Source organism: Emydura macquarii, unplaced genomic scaffold, assembly GCF_026122565.2.
Source record: "Emydura macquarii macquarii isolate MOO-44397 ecotype Brisbane River unplaced genomic scaffold, CSIRO-AGI_Emac_v2 contig_3348, whole genome shotgun sequence".
NCBI classification, from domain to species: domain Eukaryota; kingdom Metazoa; phylum Chordata; order Testudines; family Chelidae; genus Emydura; species Emydura macquarii.
In genome coordinates, this window is record NW_027133485.1 from 1,045,178 (window position 1) to 1,063,201 (window position 18,024).

At 52.1% G+C, this 18,024-nt stretch overlaps 1 protein-coding gene across 1 annotated transcript in view; it reads left to right on the forward strand.

The window, feature by feature from the left end:
• The window catches only part of EPHA10 (EPH receptor A10), a 101,760-nt gene that overhangs the window by 51,740 nt on the left and 31,996 nt on the right, over window positions 1-18,024 (forward strand). Inside the window, exons 4-5 of the mRNA XM_067533939.1 lie at window positions 749-904; window positions 2,041-2,382. Of these exons, the coding sequence (XP_067390040.1) occupies window positions 749-904; window positions 2,041-2,382 (498 nt within the window). The remainder of the gene's footprint in view (window positions 1-748; window positions 905-2,040; window positions 2,383-18,024) is intronic.

The following is an 18,024-nucleotide window of genomic DNA, read 5'->3' on the forward strand; positions in this document are numbered from 1 at the left end:
ACCCTTTCTAGTGTCTTACAATGCCGCATCTGTCTGGCTCCTGGAATATGCTAATGCTGGTGCTATTCTAGCTCAACTCTTTACTGCATGCGGTACAGAAGCAAGCAGTGCCATGACCAATGGGTATTTGAACATCAAAGGTAATTGTCAGCGAATACGTGGGAGCCAATGTTACCTTTGTAGAGTTTGTAAGTTTCTATTCTGACCATTCAGTATTGCTGACTATACTCCCCCAGCTCACCACCCACAATCCATCTCCTGTGTTGATAATGCCAGACTCCTCCTCTTTACCTTGGCTTGCTGCTTTGGCGCCTGATTCTCATTTACACTGAGTCCCTGTATACCACTCTGGCAGGGCGGAAGGGGCCTTAGAGTGTCAATGCAGATCTTTGGCTCTTCCCTTTTCCGGCACCTCCCTCCCATTCAGACCATGGCTAAATCCTGCTGCTGCTTCTGTCTCATCCCTGGGACGCTTTCTGTCCATCCTGACTCCTACAATCCTGGGCCGTGCTGTTTCCTGCCGTCACCTCCTCCTGGCTCTCCTCATGCCTCTCCAACCTGCTGTAGCTAAAATCTGACAGTTGCCCCAAGCCTTTCCTTGAACCCTCTGAAAGATTTCTAAACACTGAGACCCAAAGCAAACACCAAGGGGGCTCAGGGACCGGGGAAAGGTGCTCACTCACAATCCCTCGTTCGCTTGTGCTGCCAGAGCTCTGCTTTCTGTAACTGACTGTCTGTCTCTTCACAGCTTGCCCTACCGGATTTTATAAGCTATCCCCCCGACTCCCTCTCTGCTCTCCTTGTCCTGAGCACAGCTTCACACCTCAAGAAGCTTCCACGTTCTGCACGTGCCAGAAGAACTACTCCCGGTCCCCATCAGACCCGCCATCCGCCTCCTGCACCCGTACGTCTCTCTCAAACTGCATCCGGGGTTCAGGAAAGGAAAGGGAGGGAGGAGCCAGCCACAGCTGCCCGTGCCTGCATGTGTGTGTGAGCTGCCACTGCCCGTGGGCTGGCCAGGCCCAGGACAGACCACAGAGTCGGACTGCTGCCGGGCAGCAACCCCCTGCGGTGGCTAGGCTGCCTGCACCCAGGCCCAGCTGTGGCCCTTGGTAGCTGTGTGTAGCATCCACGTCACCAGCAGTTGTGTGTGTTTCAGTAGCACCCCATGAGCTAGGTGCTTTCCAAACAGACAGTGAAAGCCCCACAGAGCTCACAGTCTGAGGTGACAAGGTCTGACTGCAAGGTGACTGCAGGCCTTATCCCCCAAAACCAGGGCATGCGTCTATGGACATGACCTAGCACAGCACAGCACACATTTTTAATGAACTGGCCTCTCGTTAATGAAATGTGATTAATAGATACTCTGGTGATGGGCACTTCAGAACTGCTTATCTAATCAGAAGCAGCCTGGGTGGTTTGAGTGATAGCTAGCATGAGTGAGACGTATCTTATTCTGGCCTCTCGGCCGAGCCAGATGGCTTGGCTCTAAGCTAGTGACCATGGGAGTGAAAGAGCAAAGCCAAGTTTCAGTCTTAGCACAGGGTGGGTAGCTGGCATGAAGTGTGTGTGTCCGCACTGCAGTCCAGGGTGTGTTCTTACTCGGGTTAAAATAGCAGCGAAGGCACCGCAACTTGGCTTTTAACTCAAGTTAGCAGCTCGAGTTCAACTCCAAGCTTCCCGTGGGCTTTCACGTAAGCGGCTGTGTCTTCACTGCTACTTTAGTCCCAGTTAGCTAATGTGGATTAGCTAATCCGAGTTAAGAACACGCCTTTTTTTGCAGTGTAGACATACACGCAGACTGCAGGGAGACTGACCATTTACCCGGTTATGCATTGCTCGTAACTTCCTTTAACACGTTCCCTCGGCGTGGCTGCGCCCCATGCACCCACTGCAGCTGGCTGAGGGTGCGTGAGCCCTTGTGTCACTGGCCGGGCACTAGGACTGAATTCCAGTGGCGGTTTGGGGGTAAGCGTGAGGGTGCTGCAGGGGGTTGTGCCGAGTGCACGTGCAGTGAAGTGCTAACCGTTCTGCTTGCAGGTCCGCCATCTGCCCCGAGGAATCTCATCTACAGCCTGAAGCAGTCCACGCTGGTCCTGGAGTGGAGCGCGCCAGCAGACTTGGGCGGCCGCAACGACGTGACCTACAACCTCTTTTGCGACCGCTGCTCGGTGACTCTCCGGCGGCGATGCGAGCAGTGCGGCAGCAGCGTCGGCTTTGTGCCCCAGCAGACGGGCTTAGTGCACAGGACCGTTACCCTGCTGAACTTGCTGCCCCATGTCAACTACACTATCCGCGTGGCAGCCGTCAACGGCGTCTCCGATTTCAGTGCGCTGGCACGGCCGCAGTACACCGAAGTGAACATCTACAGCAGCCTCGCAGGTACCGCACCCTCCCCCCGGGCGGGTGACGCTTGCTGTCTGCTCGTCCTCTTAGTGCAGGTCTGTGACGCAAGACTCCAGGAGGGTAGAAAGGGCGAGCTTTAGCGAGCATGTCTCCCCACCCAGGCCCAGTGAAAGACCCCTGCAGGGAGCAGCCTCTGGACCTGCCCCTCTGCAAGCTGCCAGCCCGCTGGTGCTAAGAATAAAGGTTCCAGTCTGAGCCCGTGGTTGCAAAGAGCACAGTGGCAGGCTTTAGCTCCCCACGGTTTCTATGCACTGCTCCAAACTGCTAGTGGGATGGCTGGACACAGAGCCGGGAAGTGAGCTGCAAAGCTGGGCACAGCTCCATAGGCAGCTGTGAAACCAGCAATGCCCTGCCCCTTACGAGCTGAGCAAAGGAGAGCCCTGCCAAGGGGGTTACAGGAAGGCGAGGCTCAGCCTGCTCCACAGCCCCAGTGCTAGGATGTGCCACGTTGTCTCCCGTCGGCTCCAGGGACGCTGCCCGCTGGCTGCTGCTGACTCTCGGGAGCTGGGTGTCTGTCCGACCGCTGAGCGTGCAGCTGAGCTCGGGCTGGTGGAGTCCGTCGGAACCACCTGTGTCCGTGGCCAGCCCTAGAACGAAGTTGGTTGGCTTGGAATTAACGTACCATCGCCTTGAAAGCCCAGCGCTCTCCTGAGCAGTCGGCACCTCACTGGGGGTCAGTCGCTTTCCCCATCTTTACAGAAGGGCCGTGGGTCACGTTCACTGCTGTGCCAACAAGCTCCTCTCGAAGCCAGGGACAAATCCAGGAGCCGCTGGGCCTGAGCTGCAAGCGTGCAATGCAGAGCAGCTGGATCTGGGAGCACGGAAATGGCACGGGGCGGGGGCGGGACGTTCCTTGGCGTGGCCCCTGGGCATGCCTGCTTAGACGGTGTGTGTGATGTCAGCCCGTCTGCCCCGGGACTGGCCTGGCTGGCACTGCAGCTCTTTCGGCCACACCCCGTGCTCTATGCCGAGCCGTCAGGCTCTGGGCTGGGGCTAGCCGAGGGAGCGGCTGCTGAAAGAATTGCTGACAAACAAGCGCCCACTGAGAGCGCTGGGGCCTCCTCCGACTGGGAGACCGGGGCACACTGTGCACAGGGCTGCGTAGTCACTTCACAGGTCCCTGCATTCCCGGATGTCTGTCCAGCGTGGCCGTGTCCATTTCCTGACCCTGTCACCCGCCAGGCAGAGATCCGCTCGTTTGTTTATTTGTTATCGTGATCCTGCTCCAGGGGTGGCTTAGGGAGCCTTCGGGCTCAGTCCCTCAGCTGCTGTGTCCATAGCTTTGGCTGCTGGCGCGACGCGATTGCTGTTGTGATGATAGCTCATGCACAGCATGGTCTCACCAGTGTATTTTCCCCGTGTGAGGACTTGGCAGTGCCCCTGAGGGTCTCAACGTCCCCCCGCCCGCTGGCTACTCCGGACGCAGATACGGCTGCAGCGAAAGGACCTTACAAGTGGGCAGGCAGATAGATGGGAAGAGACGGCGGCATGTCTGTGACACTCGTGATGGGATTTTGACTGCTAGAATCCAGAGACCAGAAACCTGCTGGGTGTAGAAAAGCCCATTGCTCAGTCGTTCCGTTAGTGTGTCACTCGTCTCCTTGTACTGTGCAATTTCCAGACACTTGACAGTTGGTGACAATGGGATGTCCTGACCGTGAGGTGCTGAGCAGCGTGAGCTCCCGTGAGGCTACGAGTCTCTTGTGTGATTACGTTATGATTTGAATTTACGGATCACTAAGGTGTCGTCAGGGAAACCGTTCTTGTGACCCATGCACACGGAACCCCTTGCAATGGAGTGAGTGAGCTGCCGCCGTCCTTTCGCAATAGGAGAGGGTTCGAATTGTTGTTGTTTTCTTCAGGCCACATTTCAGGACACAGGTTTCCATTGTAAATGTCTTCCTTCTCCCTGTCTTTTCCTGACCCAAACATGCCAGAGCCCATCCCTGGTGGTGCGGGGCTTGTTCCCATTTCTCCAGTCCCTTTATATTTCTGCAGGTCCCACTGTACATCCCCAAGGAAAACCTGCTATGGCTTGTTGTGTTCTTGTCTCTCCCTCCGTTGTTGTTAATTTGGCATGAAAATCCATCCCCCCAGCCTCGGTTACTGGAGATGAATGATCTCCGCAGCCCTCTCCATAGGCAGTGGCCAGCAATTTAATTTTGAGAGATTAAACTTTGATCTCGTGATGAATAATTTCCCCACCATTTGATCAAATGCTTTTGCTCACGTTGCTGCTTTTCCCTTCGCCATATGCCTGTGCTGTCTGGATGCAATGCCATGGACAGGCATCATCCTCCAAAGAGACCCGCCCTGCTCAGTGGAGACCCCAGCTTTGGTGCACCGCTTTGAGCCCCTGACCTCACGTTAACCCCATCGGGCCCTGTCAGACGGGCAGATGGCTCCATTCCAAAGTGGAAACATTTAGATTTGCTCTCCCCCCCCTCCTGCCAGCTTGTTAGGGGAGCTCTGAGAGGCGAGGGTGTGAGGAACGTGTGTGGGGCATGCACAGGTCACTGCCATGGGAAAAAGAATCTTTCCCGGCTTTGCAGCAAACAGGCAGAACGTTTTTCTGTGTTGCTTTGACTTCTCCACAGGTGGGAAGCCAGCACTCTTCACAGCAGACAAGGGGCTGGTTTGTACGTTTGCAGAACCAGAGTGTGTTAGGCTGGGGGCTGGGTGAATCAGTTGACTGCAGGGATGAGGAAGAGAGAGAGGTTTCTCTGAGGAGCTTCCACAAAGGTCTCCCAGCAGAGGGCGGTGGGGAGACAGGTGCTCCCAGAATCGGCATCCTTCTGCGCTAGGGAGCTGTAACGTCATATCTGATGAGACTAGGACAAAGCACGGGCAGCAAATATTCTGCAAGGTCCCTCATCCTCCAGTGAGAGAGAGACGCAAGTGGCAACACAAGAGAGTAGCGTACACCCAGCTGTGTGTATTTAACACATCCCTTCTCCTTGGTCAGTGGGAATCCTGGGGGGTTTGCACAAACTGCTTAACAAATACCATACTCCCCAAGACACTGAAATGCAGACAAAGAATATGGCATTAGTCGTCTTGTAAACTATTCCAAGTCAATGGCTCTTGTCAAGCCACTGAGGTTCCAGATGCAGATGGCAACACAAAATTAGCTAGCCAGCTGAAAGTCCTGCAGCATTCAGGGAATGTCCTGAAAGACATTAAGTTTTGCTGCTGAAACTGGCTTTTATCGAGGTGGTGAGACTCAGTGGGATTGCTAGGTTGGAATGGCCAATTTTGTTCTTTTGGGGGGATTTGTGCTGAGTCTCAGGACACCCGATTCCTCTTGATTTGATATGTTGTGTAAAAAATGACAATGCTAAGTAACTTGTGCCCACTGGGGGCTCAGCTGGGACGGGCAGCACAACTCATTTGGAATGTGCAATCCACAACCCGGGTGTTGCAGTCGCAGTGTCTGGGACTCGGCTTTGTTTAATGAGCTGTCACTTGCTATTTTCTGTGAGCCTGCATGTTCCCGCAGGAAAGCAGCTCACTGCCCCTGTTAAAATGGGGCTAATGCACTGCAGAGCCTGAGCCCGTCCCGGGAACTCTGTCCCGGGGAGGTGGTTAGGGCTGAAGCTCACACCTGGGGCTCTCTGAGAACATCTTGCAGGCAGCTCCCTTTGCTGGGAGGGAAGGGCTTCCATGATCCCTCCCTGCCCCTTGCTGCCAGTGGGAACATCCCTGCCATAAGGGAAGGGAAGTGACCAGAGCACAGTTCCCAGGCAGTTTCTGCTAGCTACGGAATGACCAGGGCTCTGCCTGCCTGCCTGGGGAGAAGAAGAGTATCTTTTACAAGGGCTTTTAAGCTGCTGGTAGGATGCTGCACGTCTGTGCATTGGCCTCGGTCGAGGTGCGATAGCAGAGCAGCAGCTGGGGCTCTGTGCGCGATCTGTCGCTCTGAGCTGTTCCTGAGGCCTGGGCAGAGAGAAGAATTGCTAAACTGCCTCTGGTTTCTGAGCAGCAGAGATTTGGGAGCAGTGCCTGGGACTGAGCCAGGCGCAGGGAGGCTGTTGGGGGGAGGGAGGGAATGAGCTGGGGCCCTTTAAGTCCAGCTTTCCCTCTGGCCTCCCCCACCTCCTTTCTGGATGGTCTGCCGTAGAGCCTGGCTCGGGTGCGGCGCTCGCTGGCTCTGGGGACAGTGGGAAGCAGGAGGCTTTTCCTGGAGCGTACTTAGCACCTGTGCAGAATCGCCCACGGTGGCTGGGGATCCTGGGGTACAAAAGCAGCAGCCGCAGCGGCTAGCACTGGGGTCCAAGAGCTATGGGCAGAGCCAGCACTGAGATGCTCCTTCCAGCATTTCAGTTCCTGCAGGGTTCCTGGAGCACCTACGAGAAGGCAGAGCCTGAGCATCCCTGCCTCTGATTCCCTTTTCAGGTGCGTCTTCGTCCTGCCGTTACCTCCACCGAGCGGCGGGAGACAGTGCCCCTGGCAGGATGGCCTCAGTGGCTAGGGCGTGAGGGGTGGAACATCTGAAAGCTGTCAGGAGGTGCAGGGCAGCAGGGGGCAGGGAAATCGGCTACAGCCAAACACCTTAGAGCCCAGTGGTAAATGCCTGACCCTTGTCCTGACGCATGCAGGCAGGGAGCTGGACCAGGCCAGTCCTTGGAGGGATGGTGGGACTGGGATGGAAGCGGGGGAAGGAAGATCCACTCTGCTGGGTCACTTGCTCTCAGGAGAAGATTTGCCTGATGCTTTTTTGGTAGCCTGCTGGAGAAGGGCTGAGCCAACCAGCGCTGGTCCCTTAAGGGGCTGCCCCGTGGAGGTCTCTAGTTCTCCAGCCGGCTGGTTAAGCGGTCGATACCACTAGCGCCCCTGGAAGCGAGGGGAACGTTCCAGGATCAGCAAGCCCAGAGCTTTGACTGTTCCAGGTCTCAGCCAACTTGCTGCACAAGTGACGAGCACCCTAGCCAAGGACATGGAAAGAAGCCGAGGACCCCAAGCGTCCTACATTGCTTCAGTGACTCCTTCCATCTGAGCACAGATGCACGTCTCAGAGGGTCATTGAGCCAAGTATGGGCTGTTCTCTTCTTGGCACAAACCCTGGAAGGTAAGGTTTAGTGTTCTCGTCAGAACAGGCATGTCTCCAGCTTGTCCTGAACTGCAGGAGCCGCTGTGATCCCCTGTCATGCCAGTGTGCTGTAGCCATGTTCTGTGGGGTCGGAGAAATGTGGAAAGTGAGCCATCAGGGCAGACTGGAAGATGTGGAAGCAGAGGAGACCTTGTTCGTGGCTGAGACGTGGCAGTCTCAGGGGATGAGATCTGCAGCAACAGCGCAAAGCTCCGGCTGCAGATATACAGATTCAGAGGGAAAATTAAAAAAAGAAACAAGGTTTTATTTAGCTGCCAGATCCCAGTACCGCTAAATATAGCTTTCAGCTACAACTCCTTCCCTCCCCTTCAGAGTTCACAAGAGGTTTCATTAACACTTCTCCACTGTGTCTGCAGGGGGGGGGAAGATGCAATTTACACCACAGGAGGCAAAATTAATACTGTGCTTTTTCTAATCTGGCCCAGCATGGGCCTAAATAAAAACGTTTGCAGAGAGAGTGGAGCTGCTTACCTGCAGGGGAGGAGTACATTAGCCATGTAAATGTGCATGGTAGGACAAGGTCCTTTATATTCCCACAGGGATTGGGTCTGCTCTTTTAAATTGGTTGCAGACTAATAATGCAGCCATCACTGAAATACACTCTAATTTCTGAGTCTGTGGGGATGTGCTTTGTGCCGGATTAGGGCCTGGCAGGGAAGCTGTGATATGCTCCTGGACCACCCTGCATGGAGAGGGTAGTAACCAGGTAACCAGACGTCTTATGGCCTATTGCACAATTGTGGGGGCGAGGACACGCCGGGCCAGGCTCCTAGACAAATACCCCTTGGCTCCTAACTTTCCTGTCTGCTCAGAGGAGAGAGAGGATCCTTGATTTTTAGACTCTATTCTGAAAGAGCCTCGCAATGCAATGTATGGTGCTTCATTTGTAGCTCCGATGGAAAGTTCCTTGGGGCCTGAGCTTTCTCGTGCGGCGCGCTCAGTTGGCCAAGGGAATGGCTCTTTGCCCTGGCAGACTCTCCTGTGGCATGTGTGAATTATTTTGGTCAGTTCCTGACATTCTCCTACTTATCTCCAGTCTGCAGCAGGAAGGTGCTGGTATCTCCAAGTCCTCCTGCCAGTTCTAGCACATGTTCCCTGGGAGTTTCCTCACTGATCTCACACTCCCTTTGAAGCTGCACTGATGCTCGCCATATGCTCCCCTTTGCCGTGGTTTATCTGGATGTGCCAACAGTGGCAGGAGAGGCAGCTGGACTATATTAATGAGGAAAACTCCCTCCTGCCTTTGATTAAAACTGAGGTTTTGAACTGTAATTACACAGCTCTATCTTCACCAGCCAATAACTGCTCAGAGCGACACTTATTAACGAGTCAATTCAAATGTCCTCATTATTACCAGCAAAGAGAGAAATGTTAGGTAACAAGCCAGAGCTGGGCACAGCCTTCGTTACAGCACCAGGTCAGCAAAGAAAAGGGAGCAGCCGTTACCTGCCGAATTCTAAACAGGCCTTGGCTTCTAGCCAGCTGGAGCAGCTGAGAATCCCGGCCTGAAGGCCACGTTTGAGTGCTGGCGCCAAGGCACTCCTCCAGATACCGGCATTGGCAAGTGTGGCTAGGTAAGCGGCTGCTGCATTGAATGAAGCAGCTTTTGTAAATAAATGAAAACAAATTGAAGAGCTTCTTTTTGACCAGTCTAACGCAAGTCATGCCTCTGAGCACTCCTTTCATTCTCCGGATCTTCTGAAGGGAATGCGGTCTCCTTAACATGTTAGAGGGGGAATGGGAGTTGGGAGTCCTGGGTTCTAGTCCTGGCTCTGCCAAAGGCTTCCTGTGTGACCTTGGGCGACTCACTTCCCCTTTCTGTGCCTCTTTGTCCCCATCTGTATAATCGGCCAGTGTAATTATCCCCATCTCACAAGTGTCTCTCAAGCACTCTTATGGGCTGACTCATTTGCTGAGCATCTTAGTTCTCACTGATGTCAATGCCCCTGCTCCAAGAGTCTGATTTTCACGTACCCTCTGGAGTGAGAAGTATGGTTATTAGAGTCGTAGAAGTGTAGATGCGTAGGACTGGAAGGGAAGCAAAGGACTCGAGAGGTCTTCTAGTCGAGCCCCTGCATTCAAGGCAGGACCAAACATTATCTAGACCATCCCAGGTAAATCCACTTCTTCTGCCCCAGTATCTGGTCTGTTTGCAATAACTGGGCAAGCTACCAGGACAAGAGAGTCAGTGCAATGCATTTCAGGGACACTAAGCACTGGATTTATGGCTCACAGAGTCCATTTAGTGTCACAGCCTGGAGTTATCTGCAGCCAGTTCCCACAATTAACAGGTGTGAATTAGTGTTTGTGCTGTGTGTCCCTGTGTGTCGTTTAAGCTTTGTCTTGGCCCCCTTATGGCTGCTGAACGCAACCGAACCTCAGGCACAGAGCGTGCAGCGTCTGAATGCTGATTCTGTAAAGCAATTCACCAGATAGGAGCGAATAGTTCCCAGCATCACGCATCCCTGAGCCATCTTTTCTTTGGCATGTCTCTGGGCCCGTTGGGCTCTGTCCAAGGTAAAAGAGATCAGCTGCCTCTCCACAATGTGAACTCCAGTGTTAATCCTGCTCCCTCCTGCTTTTGCTTTGGGACCTTCTTTGGATGGTTTTGGAGTGTGACTTTTCGGCTGCATACTGGATGTGCTTTGCTTCTTAGTTTGGCCCCTGGGTGTGCTGAGTTCTGCCCCACTGGGGCTGGAGGGTCTCCCCCACATTTCTTTGTTTTCCCTCCGTGTGAAAACTTGGCGTTTGTAGCTTGACTCGTGCATATTACATGTGTTCTCGCTGCATGCCAAATGGCAACAGAGACAGACAGAAAACGTCTGTGGAGAATAATATTAGTCTCTAAAGATTCTCTGAAGGGCACCTCTCAGTTCCTTACCCATTAAATTGCATGTTTAAAGTTCTTTTGCACAGACACCTTAAACACCATTAATTTTCCTGGAAAGTTCCCCTGTGATTCCAACAATTACTGTTTCTATTATTTTATGTTTTGAAAATCCCTCCGTTGTCTTCTGGGATTTTTGATACTGACACAAACTGGGCAGAATTGTCAGCGACGACTTGCTGAAGTTCCTTAGTAACATGATGGCTAATGCCATGTTAAACCAAAATCTTCCCCCACTGTGGATTAAGTGGGATGCCTGTTCTCATCTCGAACGACAACATGCAGCAAGAAGCTCTTCTGTGCCAGAATGCTGCCCCCAGGACTTGGGTCAAATGAGACCGCTGGGATGTGCTAGATAAGCAGTAAGAGTTGGCGTGCTGGGCTTCCCCTAGGCATTGATAACTGGTAGCGAGGAGTGCAGGGACCGAGGTCTATTAACTATACCTGGCCATTAGTCCCCAGGAATAGCTGCATGTGGAGTGAGGTTTAAAATGAAGGGTGTGTTTACACTGCAATTAAACATCCGTGGCTGGTCCATGTTAGCTGACGGGTTTTTGGGATTAGGGCTTCAGGGCTGCCAACACCCTGCGGGGTGTAGACGTCTGGAACCTCGCGGGGGGTGGGTCCCAGGGCCTGGACTCCCGCCATTTTACAGCCCAGCATCCCGAGCCCCCCGTGCCCAAGTCAGTGTTTAATTGCAGTGTAGACGTAGACCGACTGAAACTGCATTACCCAGAAAAACTGAATCCGCCTGGCTCTGGATTTTTTCAGTTTTAAGAGAATTAATGCCTGGCCCATTAGCCAGCTGGGCTGTTTCACCCATTCCCAACATCTCACGGAGTTTCTGATGCTAAATATCTTGGGGGGGAAGGAAAGTGGGGAGGAGGGAATTTCTTTTACTGCCCTGTCCTTCCCTCCCCCTTCCAACTTGGAATTCTTTAATTAGAAATTGTGCAGCCCTGTGCAGAGCCGCTTTCTCGTCTAGACGTTATGTAAGTGAAGTGCTCTTTAAATACCCTGACATGATGCCCTTTCCTTGTGGGAGGATTTAAAGCAGCAGTGTTCTAGACGTCATGCTACTAACTGATTTCAGCTTCCCTTGGTGCTGCCTTGGGCAGTCTCTGATGCATCTGCCTCAAGTCATGTTCCAAACCTTTGCAAGCGCTTTCAGCTTGGTTGAGTTTGGCTTAAACCTTTTCTCCATGCAGAATAAAAAATCTGATATTTCCCCTGCTCCTGGGGGACTTGCAGGGAAAGATGCTAAATTACTGCAGCATTAAAAGATGCAGATGCCTATAGGAAGCAGCTGAGCCCGAAAGCGTCTCTCTCAGAACAAAGCTGAGTTGCTGTATCTGGAAGAGAGATCCCACAGCTCTTCTTTCTGCCATGTGCCCACTCGCGTGGCACCTTCCCCAGTCCGCAGCCTAGTTTACCTCTCGCGTCCCGACGGAGAGAGAGGGATTTGTCTGGCACGCCAAATCGCCTCTGTTCCCTAGTCTCTCCTTCCTGATCCTCCCCTTCTACTCCACAGTGAGCTCCCAGTAACAAACCCGGAATTGCCCATATGCACAGCGAGGAGACCAAGCCCCAGAAATAGCTATTCTGGTTACTTGTGATCACGTCTGAATGTATGTGCAGTGCCTCCCTCTCCAATTCCCGATTGGAGACACATTGCAATGAGTGTCGATCCCCCCCCCCGGTCCTCGGGCAGTCAGCCTGCATGGAGCCCTCCTGTGTATTTAGGGCATGTCCTGCTAGAATCCTATTTCAGACACAGTTGTTTTTCGCAGCAGATGGCTGCAGCGAGCACACCTATTTTTATGCCTTTTCTGCTGGTTTGTTTGTTAATTAAGAGGAACAAAGCCACGCACAATGAGATGGAGCTTATAAAATCCGGCAGAATGCTGAATAATTCAATGTTTGCTTTTTCAGAACAGAGGCAACATTAGGGAGTTTAAAATATTAACACAAACCATTTTATTCACAACATGAATTACTCTACAGCGCTATGATTTTTTAATTCCTTTTTTAATGCGTCTGTGGCTTTGCTTTTTAGCTGGTATCTAGCATATGCGTGAACAAAGAAGCCACGCACACTGGTCTGCAGCAACTGAGATACCAGGAAAAAAGCTGACTGTGATTAGCAATGAATAGGGTTTATCAACAGCAGCAGTAATTAGGGGCAATGCAGAGGTGGAATTGTGAGGGTCAGTGACCCCGATGGTTAACTAGGGCCTGGTCTACAGTGCCGGCAGAATTCAGCAGCAGTCAACGGGAGATACACAAGCTACGTGGAGCAGCTTGCGTATCTCCCATCGAGTTCCTACATTCTAATTAGCGCGGCGTCCTCACAGCGTGGCACTGACGGGAAACGCCCTGCCACCGACGCAGCGTTACTCTTTTTGCGGGGGGTGGATTTATTGAGCTGACGTCCGGGGTGATTGAGTGGGTCACCACTGCCACTCAGTCGATCCTGCAGCATCCATCCCGCACTGCCAGTGGGGCCGTCGGCCGAGTAGACAGAATGACTTTTTCCAGCTTGTTGGGAGTGAGAAGGCCCAGGAGCAGAGCTGCTGTTGGTCACTGCTAGGAGTGTGTCCTAAACGTCAACGATGGGGAGGTCTCAAAAAGCTGGCCTAGTACAAGCCATTCCCTTGCCAACCTGGTCGCTCGAAACCACAGCAGGCGTGGAGTAGCCACTAAAGCATCATGGAGGTGCACATTTTCCCAGCTGTTCCAGTTATTACTGTTGAAACCGTGTGTATGCATGTGTGCGCGTGCATCTGTATGCGTGCACGTGTGTGTGTGTGTGTATCTTTATCTTTATCTTTGCAAGGCTGACAAAAAAGTGTCATGGGGTTTCACGTAGAACATTTCTAGTTTTTCCCTTTTGTTGAAAGACTCGTTGCAGGTAAATATAGTTTCTCCCTCCAGCGCCATCCCTTAGCAAATTCTGTACTGGAGTTTTTGCCATCACAGAAAATGGCTCTGATGAAAATGGAAGCCAAGTGCTATTTGCAAGATGCGGTATAAAGACGTGCAGAACTGGACCTAATCCTGTCATATTAAATATTCTCTGAACAACCACAAAGGGGCAGCAGGCTTCCTGCCGTTCCCGTTGTTCCTGAAACTGTAGCTTTGAGTGTCTTTGGTGAGATGGGACCATCACCCTTCGTAGCACAGCATCATTGCTGACACCTGAGGCTTTCCAACACAGCTCTGCGGCAGAGACTTTGGGGTAAAGGAAATGACAGCCTGGCAGGGCTGTAGAGGAAGTACAGACTGCATCTAACAGTCGTCTTATGCCTGTTGCTGTGATGGCCTAATGGCAGTACAGGGTGCAGAGTTAGCAGCCGTGGGGCATGGGAAAGTGGGCACGGTGCGGCTTCAGACCAGCCCTGGACATCTACATGCAGAGCTGCTGTAGGTGTGCTTCCCTGGCTTCACGCTCACATGGAGTCATTCATATTTCAAACACACCAAGCACTGAGCAGGGGCCATGCTTAGGGAAAAGAGTTGCCAAAACTGGAGAGCTTAAGATGCCCTAGATGTCTGGCGTCAGTAAGAGGGAGTCCTTGATCTCAGCGAAGCGGTGAGAATGATTAAGCTGACAATGGTGTCCATGAAAGCCCCAGTAACTGTGCCTTTTAATTATGGGCCTGCAGAAGGATTCAAACCTCTGCATTCAGTCATGCTGCAACCACCTAGGGAATTAGTCCTGATCTGCGTGCTCTGTCACTGTGCTCTGAAACAGTAATAACCTTTGTCAGCCTCTTTCCCCATTGCCACAGCGAATGTGCTCCACCCTCTTTACATATGGATAATTCAATATCCTCGTAAAGGTCAGCGCCCAGAGCTGGTCTATTTACTTGGAGAATTAGTTCTGAAAATGTCAGGTAACAGCATCTAGTCCGACTGGAAGTAAATGGCAAGTGACCTGTGCAGAGTGTGTCTGCATGTATGCGCTAGCAGCTGTTCCTGGCTTGCTTGTGCCAGTGGGATGGTTGGGGCTGCTCTGGCCTGTACCAGTTGGTTTAATAGAGGCTGCAAGGACCAGGAGCCAGTCGACATGAATAATTCATTGGCAGGACTTTTCTCAGCTGAGATTAATGAGCTACAAAATAAATAGAAAATTTCACAGCTACTTAAGTTTACTTTCCAGGAACTTGTTCCTCTCACAAGAATTCCCTGTAGGATGCTCAGGCTCCAGCAAGCTCCCAGAACTTGGGGAGGAAGGAAGATAATATAGAACTATCCAATTTCCCATGCAGGTTTTCCTCAGCGAGGTTCCTTTCGGGCTGTCAGCTCAGCACTGCTGTCCCCTGGACCCGCTAATGGAAGGACTTTGAGAGACTCTTGCTCCGATTAAAAAAAAGAAAATTTTGCCTGGGTTTTAATGGTTGGGGATTTTTGTTTTAGTGACACAATGGGACATAAATGAGGAAGCCAAAACTGACCCTGCATCCCTGCAAACTGACCTAGGAAGACAAACAGACTCCATGAAAACAGGGCACCCTTTAGCATCTCTGTCTGACCTGGCCCCAGGACCCCCCTTTCCTGTTAATGAGCCATGCAGGTAGGAAAGCTCTGGAGCAGGAGACATCCTGGGTATGCTAAGAGCTGCCCAGACAAAGGATGCTCGAGAAGGGCGAAGTAGGTTGCCAGGTCATTAATTAAACGTCCCAGTGCTCCTACAGTAGGCAGGAATATTGTTGTCTCAGTTTTACAGATGAGGAAGCTGGGAAAAGAGATGAAATGTCTTGCATAAGGCCACGCATGGAGTTGGTGGAAGAGTTGGATCTTGAACCCAGGAGGCCTGACTCCTGATCCATTCCGCCAACCTCCCAGAAACCACCACTGCCTCTGATGGTGAGCAAGGGAATGTAAACGCCCCGCTCAGTAGATGTGAGGGAAAATGGGAGCAAACCAGAATTAGGGAAGCTACAAAATCTGCTCATTTGGGAGCCTGACCTCTGAGGCTGATTGTCGCTGCCGCTCTCTGGGGAACCACCAGTGAGGATGGGGAAAAGGAACATCAATGCGTTTGTGTCCCTGATTCTGGGCCCTGGTTTGGCCTCTTCATTGCTCCAGCAGCAGGCAGGGGACTGACGTGAGCAGGTTCCCCAATGGGGATTTGTTGTGAACAGCCACCAGCAGATCAAAATTTCCTCAAAGAAGCTCATTTCAGAGGATAAATCAGTCATTGGAAACTCCCTTCTGTGATCTGCTCTTGCCTTTGCTGCTTAAAGGGGTGAAATGTGATGGTCCGATCCTTCGACGTCTGAGTCATTTCCAGGACTGATGTCTTCTACAATGAGCAGCCTAATGTCTGGGTGAAGGTGGGAGATCTTGGCAGCCCAACAAGCTGCAGCCAACTGCGAAAGAGACGTTGGATCAGGAGGAACACACCAAGAACTGAAAACATTTTGCCTCTGTGCTACCTCCAGCGGGAGAAGTGACAGGCCTTAATTAGCATGGTAAACCACAGGGGAGAGTCAGGATTTCTCATTAAGTTGGGACAGAAAAGGGGATCAGTGGAAGTTTTTATCCAATGTACTAGATACAGATTTTCACTGCTGAAATATTTAGCAAAGTGGCTGGTGTCCCCTGGGCTTCTCAAGCCCGACCAGCCCCTTCCCCTGTTCCTGGTAAATCAGCAAAACATGCCTCGCTGGGGTGGTGAAGATTTGAGTCCGAGGCCTCTCTTAGCCCATGTGTGCTTGCCAGTCCCCAAGGGCATCTCCTCCCTGCCCCAGCTCCCAGTGACAGCTCAGCCAGTGTCCAGCGGGTAGCTGGCAAATACTGATGGCATCTCAATACCGCAGAAGAATACAGTGCAGTTAGCGCTCTAGCGTGCCACTCACAAACGCCCACAGCGCCTGGTGGGTACAAGTAAAATGCTGCCTGTGGGCACGAAGGGCTGGTTATAGCGAGTGGCGCCGCTGGCAGCAGCATAGAAGAGGCAGGCTTTGGGGAGGGGAAATCAGTGCAGCAGAGGGAGGCAGACCCCAAGTCGTCCCCTTCTACCCATCTAGGGCGCTGGTGGCAATGGCTGAGCTCTGCTGGAGGAGCAAGGGGTAGCCCAGGTCAGCACTTGGCTGCTTTCACACTTACCAACTGGTACCAGATCCACACAGGTCAATGTGCCTGGACTCCCAGCCAGGGTCACATGAGAGTGGCTGGCCCCTGCCTCCTACGGGAGGAGAACTACATGTCAGCAACAATCCGGGGCGCTTTGTATTCTGGAATTCTGAGATACGGGGTTTCGTTACCAGTCTCCCATCTCGTCACTTCAGGGCTCACGTTCTGGAAGTGTGCTTCCAACAAACCAACAGGTTTTATTCCCTGCCTGGTCTTGTGCCTGTCAAAACTAAATTTGCAAAGCCTGGGTAGAATGAATTCCAATCTGGTCTGCCCTCTCTTGGGCTGAGACGGTCCCCGCTGGTACTGCGTGCTGTCTCGCTCACTCCACCTGACCTGGTGTTGGAGCCAATACCAGCCCTGGTAACAGGGAAGCCTCTTTTTGCCCTGCCAGAGATTTTTGAGTGACTTGCCTCCTGCTAGAGCCTGATAGATGCTTGCCAGGCTGATTGTCACAGCTGTTTCTGGCTCCTTTTCTGAAGTGAATGAAATACTCTGCACATTGGAGCAATACCCAGTCAGTGCATTGTGTCTTGGCTCTTCTCTGAGCCGGTGCAATAATAAAGTGGCATCAATTTGCATGAATTAGCTTTATTTTCACTTAGAGTCAGATTGTCCCATGGGACTATCCGGCAAAACAAAGAGCCTAAAGTTAGTGTCACTTGAGCAGCAGTTCTGTGCTCCCTGGTGATGACTGGGGAGAAGCTGTCTGCCTGTCCAACACTTGCCCCATCTCTCATGTTCAGTAAATGCCATGCCTTGCTATTCTGAGTTGATTTCTCTTTATTGTCTGACCAGCTGAAAGGGCCTGACCTCTGACTCTGCTCCTACTTTATCTTCTAGCGTGAAGCTAACGAAATGAGAGCCTTGGCATTTAGTTATATTTACCATGGAGTCTGAAGGATTCCAATTGTCTGCCCAGGGGCCTGGTTAGTGCCCATTAACTGCACAACAGGAGGCTAATGGGGCAATAAACAGCTGAACTCTTGTCCCCTTCATCTACTGTACACTCACAAAGCATCCCTCAGAGCCAAGCAAAAGGCTTGCAGGGAAGAGATGCCAATGGGCTGTAGCTGAAAATACCTTCTCGGTCTGGTAGCTTGCCAGAGAGTTTGCTCTAAAGTAAGCAACAACCTGCAGGAGCTGATGGTCTGTGCATTGCTGAGTTTTGTGCTTATTTCCCAACAGCTGGAGCCTTCTCTTCCTAAGCCTTTGAAATCCAGTGAGTCACTCATCATGATAAATGGCAATGCACCTGCTCTTGCCTGCTTCCCCAGGGCCCGAATATAGCCCTGCCTGTTACCCCCAAAGGACGGGGAGCATCTCTTCAGTAAATACTGCTAGCATAGATGGTTCCAGGAAATCCAGTAACAGGCATGTTCTCTTCAATTCATGGGCAATGGCAAGGCCTACCCTTTTGGGAAAGAGCCCCAGGTCTCCCCAGCTCCTACAGCCTTTCTGGTTTGTGCTCAGATCTCAG